General features: G+C 33.8%; 1 protein-coding gene across 1 annotated transcript in view; it reads left to right on the top strand.

Moving 5' to 3' along the window:
* LOC114326404 (dynein beta chain, ciliary-like) overlaps nucleotides 1-14,207 on the top strand; it is a 328,677-nt gene that overhangs the window by 83,127 nt on the left and 231,343 nt on the right. Inside the window, exons 7-8 of the mRNA XM_028274767.2 lie at nucleotides 1,223-1,429; nucleotides 6,376-6,653. Of these exons, the coding sequence (XP_028130568.2) occupies nucleotides 1,223-1,429; nucleotides 6,376-6,653 (485 nt within the window). The remainder of the gene's footprint in view (nucleotides 1-1,222; nucleotides 1,430-6,375; nucleotides 6,654-14,207) is intronic.

Below are 14,207 nucleotides of genomic sequence, written 5' to 3' on the forward strand. Positions count from 1 at the left end.
TTGTGGTCAATCTAAGTAAAAAATATTTTTATAAGTTTTTTCGTAGGATTCATAGTTTTTGAGATTAATGCGGTTGAACTTTAAAAAAATCGAAAAGTTCTAGTTTTTGAACCTGAATAACTTTTGATTATGAACGGGAAAGAGAAATGTGGGACGTAGGAGGACTTCCTGGTTGCGAAATTGAAGAGAGTGGTATGGGTGCAGTTCAATAAAGTTGTTCAGAGCTGCAGCCAACAAAGTTAAGATTGCTGTGATGGTAGCCAACCTCCGATAGGAGACGGTACTGCAAGAAGAAGAACTTTTGATTAAAAAATAAAATAGCAATTCTGATTACCACATTTGAAAGTTTAAGTCAAATTATAAATTGCCTGTTTGTAGGCTCGCCTACTCGTTCGATTTTAAATGAGAAATGCATTGAAAACATCACTCAAGCACTATGTGTTTATAGCTTTGTTCAACAATAAAAAAAATAATTTTTAGCAATGCAAATGAAGAGTACAGGGGAAAAACAAGGAATGTCACATTTTATACATATTGAGATAAACACCAATAAAGGTTGAATTCTTATGATGTCTAAAATCTACTTAGGGGATTCTTAGCAGAATTCTAGCAAATATTGGTCTATAATCTTAATATAATAATCTATATTAACTTATTAATTTAATAATGCACCAAAAAACTTGCTAACATTCCTTATTTTTGTCCAGTGGCGTGCGGACAATCCTGGTCCTTCGCCTGGATAAAAATTCTAAAAAATTTATATAGACTGATCTTTCTGGTTATTGTTCTGAATCGATAGTCTAGTCCGATAGTACTCAGTTTTTGCTACCACATGGCGAGAAAAGCCAAAATTCATGAAAACGTGACATTGTGAAATAATCAAAACCGATAGAATTTGACTTAAATTTTCAAATTCGATAAGCAAAATTGCTATTTTATCTCGAAAACTATGCATCCTACGAAAAAATTTGTAAGAACATTTTTTTAATTAAAATGGCCCAAAAAATACAAGAATATGTTTTGTTTTGAGAAAAATCGCTGTTATGTAATTCCTCAAGTTCTTAAGTACCTACCTTAAATAAGTACCCAAAAAGTTCGTGTTTTACGAGTCAAAATTCATAAAAAAACTTATGTAAGTCCATCTGATTAAAGGAGGCCGTTGTAACCGCCCTGGCGACAGGACTAAGTAATACAATACACAATACGTTTCTTTCTCTTTTAGGTTACCTTAACTGAAGACGACTATGACGGTTTAATAAATGTAATGCAGTATCTGTTTAAAGTAAAAGACAGACAACCAGAAACTGACGCAATGTTCGAACCATTAAAAGAAATAATGGATCTTCTAAAACAGTATGGATTCGAATTCCCAGAGGAAATCCATGTTCAGTTACAGGAGATTCCAGATAGATGGAATCAGTGCAAAAAGGTAAGATAAATCTCTCTCTTTCTCTCCCTCCCTCTCATTTTGGGATACAACCCGAGTTAATCTCGATCACGATACTAATACTCAAATAGATATTTATGTAGCAATGGGATTAAGTTAATGGGTGCCACTATAGTATGCGGTCTACCGTCGTGTTTCTGCTGTAGCTTGCACTCTACCGAGGTATGCGGTGTATAACCTGCATTATATTACAGTGCCGGCAAAACATCTTTACAATCTTTAGAAATTAATACTTTATAATATCAATTTACTATTTCAGTTGGGTATAAGTCCATTCTGTGGCTTACTCGTAACTAAAATAGTAAATTAATATGACAAAGTATTACTTTGTAAAATTAAAATAATAATTCTTCTGATTTATGCACAATAATGAACTGGTCATCATCATCAGTAGTGTCACAGATCTTTATGAGCCAAAGCCTTCTTCAGAACAATCCTCCATTCGCCCCTGTCTCTGGCAAATCTTCTCCATGATTTAGTTCCAATAGATATTAAATCATTCTCTAAGTTGGTACCTAAATTGGTACCAGTTGGTACCTGGTATTCCTCTTGTTCGTTGTCCTAAAACTTTTCTGACAATAGCATCCTCCTCTCGCTTGAATACATGCCCTATCCCTTTAAGGCGTGCTACCTTAATGAATTTTTCAATGTCAGGTTCTCCAAAACTTCTATACAACTCAAAGTTTTAACGCCTGGACCACAGCCCTTGTTCCTTTATTTCTCTATATATTCCTCTTAGGATTTTTCGCTCAAAACGTTTGAGCAGTTCTTGGTCATTCTGTGTAAGTGACCAAGTTTCTGAACCATATATTAGCACTGGTCTTATTAGTGTTTTATAGACAGTCAAATTAATTTTTATAGGTAGTTTTAAGGCCTTATGTCGACTTAACTGACTATATCAGTTATACACTGATCCAGATATTGCGAAATTCGTTAAAGTGCAGAGACCTTTTTTTTGAGAGGTGGGAATCTTTGCAAGAACGTCTGAAAAGGTATCCCAGGTGTGTCGGATTCGGTCCGTCCTATCTGTATCACGGGCCGCCTATCGACTAAACCCACCCCCTCTTTTCTCCAGCCGACGGGTCTGGGACCGCTCTTAGCGAGCATATCTGACCCGCCGACTTTACTCATCATCCGACCTTACTCAGCCCCCTTCCAGCACTCCTAGCGTGCATTCCACGGATTAGTTGGCCCCCGGGTCGACCCCCCGCCCACGCCCCGCTCCAGACCGGTCAGCGAAGCGACTCTGGCGCAAGCCGTACGCAGGCAGGGCGACCGGGATGCTCCCAATCCCGGATGGAAACAACCAGAAGATGTCAGTTGGCAGTTACGAGCAACTCCAGTCGTTCATACTTTCATCTATGCACGCTTACTCTTCCACCCATTCAATTAGGAAATTAAAATGGGAAAGTCTGTATAGGTCGGATGTAAAAGGTCCTTCCCCACTGACTCTCCCAGAAAACTATACAAGGCATAACACAAAGGGAGAAACGAGAGTGAAAAAAGAGGAAAAAGAGAAGAAAAGAGCAGAGATACAGTGAGAGAAGAAAAAAAAAAGAGAATATACATAAAGAGAAAAAAAAAACAGAAACAAAGAAAGGACAGAGAAGAAAGAAAAGATAGAAAACATAGACAGGAAAAACCAAAAAATAAAAAATTGTTCGAAAGAAATATAAACTTACATAAATAAAATTAAATAGGCAAATAAATAAAATACGACAAAATAAATAACTAAAAATATGAAAAAGTAAAATAAGTAGGTAAAATTAGGCAGTCAGCGTGGTTTGGTTGTAAAGGGTCCACCCCCGCTGGCTGCCCGATCACAACACAAACACATTTTAAGAATGCGGTCATCCCGCTTGCAGCCGCCTCTCTTTTTGTTCTTTGTGCTTTATTGTCTTTGTGACGAAGGCAATGATCAGCTTAAAGTCCCGTTTGCTGTCGATAGCTCTATCGATCAGCTCATGGGGCTCGCCTAGGGGAGATCCCAGGCCCAGCTGCAGTTCGGTACGCCCCGCGCGATACGCAGGGCATACGAACACGACGCGCGTCATCCACCACACCACACTAGGGACATAGATCGTCCCTAGTCTTCCCCATACGGTCGGTTTATTGTCGAAACGATCCATGCCCCGTCAGAAACTGTGTAAAGTAGTAGTTGACGCACCGATGCCGACATCCGTACCACCTCACTACATCCGGGATCAGTGATCTCGTCCAGGCGGCCTTTCCGACTTCGGCTGCCCATTCCCTCTGCTACGTTTCTAAACTTCTAGCTCTCTCCAGTGGCCCTGAACCTATCGCCCCGTTACCCCTTCGGTACATTTGGACTATCTCCCTGGCAGGATGTGCACCGGTAGAGAACCAGCCACCACCTGTAAGGCAATGGTTTGTTAGACAAACCATTGCCTTGTCCATAGTGTTTTATAAACCATAGTGTTTTATATACAGTAAAATTAATTTTTGTAGGTAGTTCTTAGGCCATTTGTCGACTTAACTGACTATATCAGTTATACACCGATCCAGATATTGCGAAATTCGTTAAAGTGCAGAGACTTAGATGGGCTGGACACATTGCTAGGATGTCAGATCACGAATACGTGAAGAGATTAACATTTTCAAAACAAGAGGGCACAAGAAGTAGAGGATAACCACGAAGAAGATGGATTGATGATATAGAAGAAGACCTAAAGATTCTAAGGGTCAGAGAATGGAAGGAAGTTGCCAGGAATCGACAGGAGTGGCGACTTCTTTGCGAGCAGGCCAAGGTCCACAACGGATTGTCGAGCCACTTATGATGACGATGATGTCTTCTTAAGCCATAATAACACTTATTGGCGAGCACTATTCTTCTTTAATTTCTTCACTGAGATTGTCATCTTTAGTTAGCAGTGAGCCTAGCTATATGTAGGTGTCGACACTTTCCAGTTCTACGACGTCAATTATTATTATTGTAGGTGTCGGGTTGCTTGACTTAGTGCAACACATAAATTTGGTCTGTTGAACATTTATATTTAGTCCTATTCTCTGTGTAGATGCTCTTAATAACCGAAATGCTTCAGTCAGATATTCTGTGGACGTACCTATGATGTTTATGTCATCTGCGTATCCAACAATTTGTATTGATTTGTTAAAGATAGTACCATTCATATTAATTTAGAACTCTCGAATTATTTCTTCTAATGCCAGGTTAAATAAGAGACACGATAGTCAATCACCCTGTCTTAGTCAATTTTTGCAATGGAAGGGTCTTCAGAAACCGTTTTGGATTTTTACCATGTTCTCTGCTCCTGTGAGTGTAAGTTTGTACATATAATTGGACAAGATGACGCGGTATTTGAAATTCTACCATAGCAAATTGAAGTTTACCTCTATTAACTGAGTCATATGCGACTTTGAAGTCCACAAATTTGTGGTGGGTGTCGACGCCGAACTCTAGGATTTTTCAAGGATCTGCCTCACAGCCTCACTGTAAAGATCTGGTCCGTTGTTAATTTATTAGGGCGGAAACTGCACTGATATTCTCCCAGTATATATGTTTTGAAGGAGGGGAGGAGTGTTTTGTACAATGCGTTGGACAAAACTTCATATGCCATATTGAGTAGAGTGACGCTCTATAATTATAACACACCATCATATCTCCCCTTTTGTGTAGCGGACACAGTAAACCCAACTTCCAGTCTGCGGGTGTTTCTTTGTGTTGCCAGATGGTAACTAAGCAATAAAAACACAATAATGAACTAGTATTACACAAAATAAATTATCACCACTCTCGATCATTTCTAAATACAGTTTAGGTTTATTTCCTATTAAGAGGCTACAGTAGCGATCAACAGGTAGCAACAAACGCGTTCCAAGATTGCGGCTCTAATTTTGAATATTTTGTTGAGATATTTGGCACACATATTCGTAATATAATAAAGAATGGCGGTACAGAGCCCAATTTCAGAAATATGTTAGTACGTGGAAATTACTCTATAACTAAATAAAATATTGAAAAAAGGAGCCTGTACCGCCATTAAGAAGAAAAAAAAAATAAACTTCCTTCAAATAAACTTTTTTATCCGATGCTCAGATTTTGTGTAATCTTGGAACTACTAAAATTTTTATTTTAAATTAATTTAAATAACTAATTAGGCAACATAGAGAAATTATCACTGTCATTTTGACAAACCTGCGTCATATTTTCTCTAATCTGTTCTGTCATCTTTATCGATATCTCTTCAGTGCACTAGTGTGTTAATTTAAGAATTCGTTTTTGTTGTTTCATAGGAAAGTAGTGTTTATTGATGGTTAATTTATTATATATTTGTTGTTGTTGTATAAGTTGTTGGCCTCTTTGAAAGAATAGATTGTTGTTAATTGTGAGTTTTAGTTATATGTAGGTAGGTAAGTATATTTTACGTAAAAATATTTCGAATTCTAATGCGAGTATATAAGGTTATAGGAAGATTTTTTATTCTAAAAATATTATCAATAGTTTAACAAAATGGAAAAAGTAAATCAAACGAAAAATATAGTGAAACCTTTCAATAAAAAGTCCATTAAAAACCGTGCCAAAATTATGCGAAAATCGAAATTTGTTTCGCTTCAAAACAAAAAATGATTATTTATTATTGTTTTATTATTAGATATTTTATGCAAATACCTTTCTAAATACCTATCTTAACATAAAATTTTCACCCATTTTGGTTTATTTTTATAAATATCTATTTATTAATAATAAAATCGTTTTCTATTACTTCCATTTAGCGCGAATATGATATTGTCAAAATATTAATCTTAGATAATGTCAAAGATTACCACTGTTGCCAAAGTTTATGATACTATCTCCCGAAGTTATATTTTGTTGCTACCTGTTGATCGCTACTGTTTACTCTTAATTGGGGTTCGACCTATCGTTCACCAAAAATACAATTTCTGTTTAGGTTGCCGCAGTGACCAAACAAAATGTTGCCCCACTTCAAACCCTACAAGTAGTATCTATCAAACGAAGAGTCAACCTGTTTGAGATCAGACAGTCGATGTTTCGAGAACATTTCAAAAAGTTATCCTTTTATAAATGGAATTGTAAAAATGTTTACGACTTGTTGGATAAGATGAATAAACAACTGAGTGGTCTGGAAAACGAGAGAGATACGCTGCAGGATCAGGCGAACTTATTTGAGCTGCCGTTCCAAGAATTCAAACCTCTTAAACATGCAAGGTAAGGAGCTTTTGTCGATACATATATTAGATATGAATACATATTTACAATATGTACAGTCGGAAAAATAAAAGATTACCCATGAACGATCACATCAATCACTTATTTTGTATTTGCTGTCTTTTTCTATAAATAACAAACGTTTGTTATAGAAAGAGACAGCAAATACAAAATAAGTGATTGATGTGACCGTTCATGGGTAATCTTTCATTTTTCCGACTGTATTTATAACTGAAATGCTTTATTTTTCTGCTTATTAATGAAATATTTTCAATGAGAAATAAGCCACAATTTTACCAAAAAAATGAATTTATTAACGTTTCGAAGCCCAAGTCGGGTGTCGTTGTAAAAATACAAAATAATACTAAATAAACAAAAATGTTGTTGCTTAGTAAAAAATTCTTCTAATAATTTATTTAATCTGACTCATTTATATCGGAAATTCAGGCATGTATTATATATTTTAAAGTAGAAGACTTTAAAATGATATTGCCAATATTGATGAGTTGCGTTCCTGGGACGACTTTACTAAAAGATAGTTCAATCGATTACATGAAATCAACCCCAACTCAAGAATATCCGCCACAAAAATCATAGCATGTGATCTGTCTTTAAAAAGACAACCAAATGCAACGATGGCATTAAAATTCTCACGCTAGAGATTCCATAGTAAATCACGAGGGAAAACCAGGAAAAAACCTCGTGATACTATCCCTACATCGTAAGTATTTGGGCTTACATTTAGTTTACTCTCAAAACTAATACCAAATTCCGACTTTAATGCATATATGCTATTTTAAATTATAAATAATATTAATAATACATAGATATTATATAAATAATAATAAAATATAAAATATGTACTAACTCGATATGTTAATGACTTACTAATCGTGGTATTTTCTTTCTATGGACTTCCTCTTTTAGTATGGGTAACCACATTCTACTGCACTCTACCGAGGAATTTGCGACACAATTGGTTTCATTTAGCATAATTAGAGCCGCTTCTTTGATTTCTCTCTTTTTACTATCTGTTTCTTTTAGGACTATACTTGAATCTCTCCACTGAAGTCTATGTTCATTATCCCATGCATGTTGACATATTTGAGATCTATCAAATTCTCTATTTTTAATATAAGATTGATGTTCACTTATTCTAACGTCTAATGGTCTTGATGTTTCACCTAAATAAATTTGTTCGCATTCACAAGGTACAGTAAAACCTGTGTTACCGGCCACCTGCCAAAACCGGCAACCTGTACTAACGGCTAGTTTAAAAATTCCCCAAACCAATTATATGTAGACTACACAAACTGCCAATACCGGCCACCTTTCTATATCGGCCAATATTTCTTTCATTTTTAGTGGCCGTTAATGACAGGTTTTACTGTATTTTATAAATATAATTCTTTGTTCTTTCTTGTTCATTGTTAGGTTTAGTTTTAGATATAATAGATCTCAATGTGTTTGTTGTTTTGAATGTTGTTGAAATGTTGAATTTATCTCCTATTGTTTTAAGTTTTTCGGATAGTCCTTTTATATATGGTATTGATATTTTCCTCGTATTAATTCTTGTGGATGTTATAGGATCCCGTTCTACGTTGTTCTGTTCCATTCGATCCAATCTTGACAATTCCTTATTTATAAACGATAAAGGATAATCATTTTTTAATAAAACAGATGTTAACAAATGTTTTTCTTCCAAAAATGAATTTTCGTTAGAACAAGTAATTTTGGCTCTATATATAAGGATTTAATGATTCCTTTTTTATCGTTAATGTTGTGATTTGATTTGTAATTGAGACATCTGTTGGTGGGTGTTGGTTTCCTATACACTTGAGTTTCATATCCAGTATCCTTCTTTGAGACTAAAACATCGAGGAAAGGCAGAGTGTTATTATATTATTATACAGACAACAAAATTTAAAATGGAAAAGGAATATAATAACACTCTGCCTTTCCTCGATGTCTTAGTCTCAAAGAAGGATACTGGATATGAAATTCAAGTGTATAGGAAACCAACGCACACCAACAGATATCTTAATTACAAAGCAAATCACAACATCAACGTTAAAAAGGGAATCATTAAATCCTTATATGATAGAGCCAAAATTACTTGTTCTATCGAAAATTCATTTTTAGAAGAAAAACATTTGTTAACATCTGTTTTATTAAAAAATGATTATCCTTTATCGTTTATAAATAAGGAATTGTCAAGATTGGATCGAATGGAACAGAACAACGTAGAACGGGATCCTATAACATCGACAAGAAATAATACGAGGAAAATATCAATACCATATATTATATAAAAGGACTATCCGAAAAACTTAAAACAATAGGAAATAAATTCAACATTTCAACAACATTCAAAACAACAAACACATTGAGGTCTATTCTATCTAAAACTAAACCTAACAATGAACAAGAAAGAACAAAGAATTATATTTATAAAATACCTTGTGAATGCGAACAATTTTATTTAGGTGAAACATCAAGACCATTAGACGTTAAAATAAGTGAACATCAGTCTTATGTTAAAAATAGAGAATTTGATAGATCTCAAATATGTTAACATGCATGGGATAATGAAAGAGTTCAGTGGAGAGATTCAAAAAAGAAACAGATAGTAAAAAGAGAAAAATCAATGCTAAATGGAAACAATTGTGTCTCAAATTCCTCGGTAGAATGCAGTAGGATGTGGTTACCCATACTAAAAGAAGAAGTCAATAGAAAGAAAATGCCACGATTAGTAAGTCATTAACATATCGAGTTAGTACATATTTTATATTTTAGTATTATTTATATAATATCTATGCGTTATTAATATTATTTATAATATAAAATAGCATATATACATTAAAGTAAGAATTTGGTATTAGTTTTGAGAGTAAACTAAATCTGAGCCCAAATACTTACGATGTCGGGATAGTATCACGAGGTTTTTTCCTGGTTTTCCCTCGTGATTTACTATGAAATCTCTAGCGCGAGAATTTTATTGCCATCGTTGCATTTGGTTGTCTTTTTTTTTGAAAGACAGATCACATGCTACGATTTTTTGTGGCGGATATTCTTGAGTTGGGGTTGATTTCATGTAATCGAATGAACTATCTTTTAGTAAAGTCGTCCCAGGAACGCAACTCATTAATATTGGCAATATCATTTTAAAGTCTTCTACTTTAAAATGTATAATACATGCCTGAATTGCCGATATAAATGAGTCAGACTAAATAAATTATTAGAAGAATTTTTTACTAATCAAAAACATTTTTTTTATTTAGTATTATTTTGTATTTTGACAACGACACCCGACTTGGACGTTGAAACGTTAATAAATTCATTTTTTTAGTAAAATTGTGGCTTATTTCCCATTGAAAATACTTCATTATAAAAATGCCACAAGGAAATAGCTTCAGAACAACATGCTTACTTAATATTAAAAACATTTTGCGTAGCTTCTATATATTCGATCAGTTCGTCCAATACAAACAAATAAAAAAAAACACTTATTTGTAAAAAGTAGCTTAAGAGGAAAAATTCAAGTTTGCAAACCACCACATAATGAAAAATTTTGCGTACAACAGAAATTAAATAAAATTACAGAGCACAGATAATTTGAAGAAAAATATTGAAATTCAAAGCTCTGCCCCTTTTTTATCGAGATTTATTACTGGTTGTCATTATTATCTCATTCCTATATCCTTATGCACTGGGTTCTCCTAAATATATTTCTGTTTTCATCTTGGAAAGCTAATATTAATTATCGTCAAACAAATATCTTACTGTAGACCCGTCTTCCACCAGATCTGCTTTGGACTTCCTCTTTAACTACTTTAACAAACTTTTGAAGTTTAATGTTTCTTCGTACTATTTCATTGTAATTTCAGCTTTGCATGTGCAGTAACTATCTAAATCTGTTTTTTAATCCTTAGGTCAATTCGTGTAATACTTAGGCATCATTTAATAAATTTATTCTTAATTTGATCTTTTTTTTTGCTACTCCATTCATTCATCGAACAAAAAATTGCAACGTCTGTGCACAAAGCTTATTCTTTTATTCCTCTATATATTCTTCAGAGGATTTTTTGCTCGAAACGTTCGAACAATACTTGGTCCTTCTATGTAAGTGACTACTTTTTCTCTAAGCACACTTATTAGTGTTTTATATGGTCACTTTAATTTTATGGGTAGCTCTGAGACAATCTTTCTTTTCTAGCCAGTAACACCACTTATTGGCAATCACTTTTAATTTATTCACTGGACTATTTTTAGTCAAGAGCAAGGTTTAGTACATGAAAATGTCCACACCTTCCAGTTCTAAATCGTTAATTATTATTTTTCTTGTTGTCTGGTTGCTTGACCTAGTGCAAGCAATATATTTGGTCTCTTCGGCATCTATCCATTGTCTGTGCAGATGCCCTTAATGAACGAAATACATTGGTTAGAGACTCTGTGGACCTAGCTATGATATCGATGTCAGCTGCATATATAATAATTTGTACAGATTTATAAAAGATAGTGCTATTTGTGTTAATCTGGGACTCTTGAATTACCTTTTCTAAAGCAAGCTTAAGTAAAAGACACGTTAGTTCATCACCCTGTCTTAGTTTATTTTATAAATTAAAGGATTCTAAAAGATCGTTCTGAATTCCGACCATGCTCCATGTTCTTTTGAGTGTAAGTTCAGTTAGTTGAATAAGATGAAGCGGTATCTGGAATTCTATCATAAACAGGAAAAGTTGATATCCATTAACTGAGTCGTATGCGGCTTTGTAATCCACGAATATGTTGAGGGTGTCGACTTCGAACTCCAGAGGGTTTTTAAAAATCTGTTTCATTGTAAAGATTTGGTCCATTGATTTATTATACTGGAAGCTGTACACTGATATCCTTCCACTATTCGTTCGGCATAGGAGAGTATTCTTTTGTACAATACTTTATAATAATATGCTATATAGAGTTAGGTGATCTGTCCTTGACACACTTATGCTAACAGCGAAAGAAGTCGAAATTATTACATACACTAAATGGCGAATTAAACTGTAAACCGCGATGAAAGGTCGCGAAGGTGAACGGGTGACACATCCTTGGTATGTGCGATCTCATAAGTAGTCCCTTCTTTTACGGTAAAATATTGTAAAACCTCTAAATTTTAAAGAACCGCTTAGATTGACATGAAATTTGGCATACACGTAGCTAACAAGTCAAAGAAAAAAGTGATATTGTGCCGATATGTGCTTTTGCCTTGGGGGTCGTTTTCACCCCCTCTTGGGAGTGAAAAAATATTCGTCCAAAGAAAGTCAGGAAATGGATAAACTGGCTAATTTTAAGTAACTTTTGTTCTATAGAGTTTTTTCACTAAGTCAATATTTTTCGAGTTATTTTGCAGTGAATATGTTCATTTTTTCAACAAAATAAACACGCTTTTAGACGGTTTTTCGCAAATAACTCAAATAGTAAGTATTTTGTCGAAAAAATATTCTTAGCAAAAATATAGCCTGTAAAAAATTAAAAAAAAAATGGTGTAAATATCACCTCTATACACCTAGTAGAAGCAGAGTTATAGCTAATGAAAAATAGGTTCATATTCGTCAAATTCCAAATGGAATATTTTAACGTGAAATTAACCAAAAATGAAGCACATTTCGGGGAAAACTCATTACAGCTTATTTAAAGTGTTTAAAACAAAGCTTAATTTTTGTTTTATAAAAAAAATTCTAGCATCCAAATTAAACAAGTTACGCTCAAAATAAAGTTAATCCCTTTTGGTTTTGGTAAAAAAATCGAGAAAATCACCCCCTAATTAGTATCTTAAATGAACTTAATCGTTACGACTTCACAAGTTTCTTGACTCGTGTATATATTGTTTATATGATCTGTAAGTTTCATAGGTTCAAAGTCCTTATTATTTAAAGGGCTGTAGTTAAAAGGGGTTGAACGAGTCACTGATCACGAATGTATGCAAATTTAGAAACACCAAATCTCAATCAATTTTTGTCTAACCGAAAAACAAAAAAATACATGATATTCAGATAAGCAAATCTGACTTTTTTTGTTTTTTGAGATTTTTGGTATCTCTCACAATTTTTAAGTTATTTTGAAAAAAAGCATATTTTTCAAAATTTAAATTTTTAAAAATTTTACTTTAAAACCAAATTTTTTCAAAAATAAGCACTTTAAATCGATGAAACTTACAGATCACATAAACACAACATAAGTAAAATAATTTGTGGAGCGGTAACGATTAATTTCATTTAAGTTGCTAATTAGGGGGTGGTCTTCCCGATTTTTTTTTGCAAAAACAAAAGGGACCAACTTTATTTTGAGCTTAACTTGCTTACATTTAATGCTAGAAACTTTTTGTAAAAACAGGAATAAAGCTTTTTCTAAACATTTAAAAAAGTTATAATGGGTTTTTCCCAAAAAGTGCTTAATTTTTTGGATATTTCACGTCGAATTATTCTATTTGAAACTTGTTGAATATGAATCTATTTTTCATTGGCTATAACTCTGGTTCTACGAGATCCAGAGACCTAACCCGTACACCATTTTTTTACTTTTTTATAGACTATATTTTTTCTAAGAACGTTTTTTTCCACAAAATACTTACTTTTTGAGTTATTTGCGAAAAACCGCCTAAAAATGTGGTTATTTTGTTGAAAAATGAACATATTCACTCGCAAATAACTCGAGAAGTGTTGACTTGGCGAAAAAGCTCTATAGAACAAAAGTTACTTAAAATTAGTCAGTTTATCCATTTCCGGACTTATTTTGGACATATATTTTTTTACCCACAAGAGGGGGTGAAAGTAACCCCCAGGACATAAGCACACATCGGCACAATATCACTTTTTTTCTTTGATATGTAAGCTATACGTATGCCAAATTTTATGTCAATCCAGGCGGTTCTTTAAAATTTAGAGCAAAAACCGTGAAAGAATGGACTAAAGAAAACGAAGGTTTGTTTTTACATCGATGCAGCGACCGCGGTCGCGACCTACATCGCGCACATCCATGTATCTTTAGCATGTTCGTACCCTTTTAGTCTTTTTGTTGTCATGAAGTCGTGTGATATTCTATTGTCTCTTTTTATCTGACTGTTGTATTCTTATATAATTCTTATAATCAAGTATATTCAAATGGGAAATAAGCCACAATTTTACCTAAAAATGATTTTATTAACGTTTCGACGCCCAAGTCGGATGTCGTTGTCAAAATACAAAATAATATTAAATAAACAAAAATGTTGTTGCTTAGTAAAAAATTCTTCTAATAATTTATTTAATCTGACTCATTTATATCGGCAATTCAGACACGTATTATACATTTTAAAGTAGACGACTTTAATAATGATATTACCAATATTGATGAGTTGCGTTCCTGGGACGACTTTACTAAAAGATAGTTCATTCGATTACATGAAATCAATCCCAACTCAAGAATAGCCGCCACAAAAAATCATAGCATGTGATCTGTCTTTAAAAAGACAACCAAATGCAACGGTGGTACTGAAATTCTCGCGTTAGAGATTCCATAGTAAATCACGAGGGAAAA

The sequence above is a fragment of the Diabrotica virgifera genome, chromosome 4, assembly GCF_917563875.1.
Source record: "Diabrotica virgifera virgifera chromosome 4, PGI_DIABVI_V3a".
Lineage (NCBI taxonomy): Eukaryota > Metazoa > Arthropoda > Insecta > Coleoptera > Chrysomelidae > Diabrotica > Diabrotica virgifera.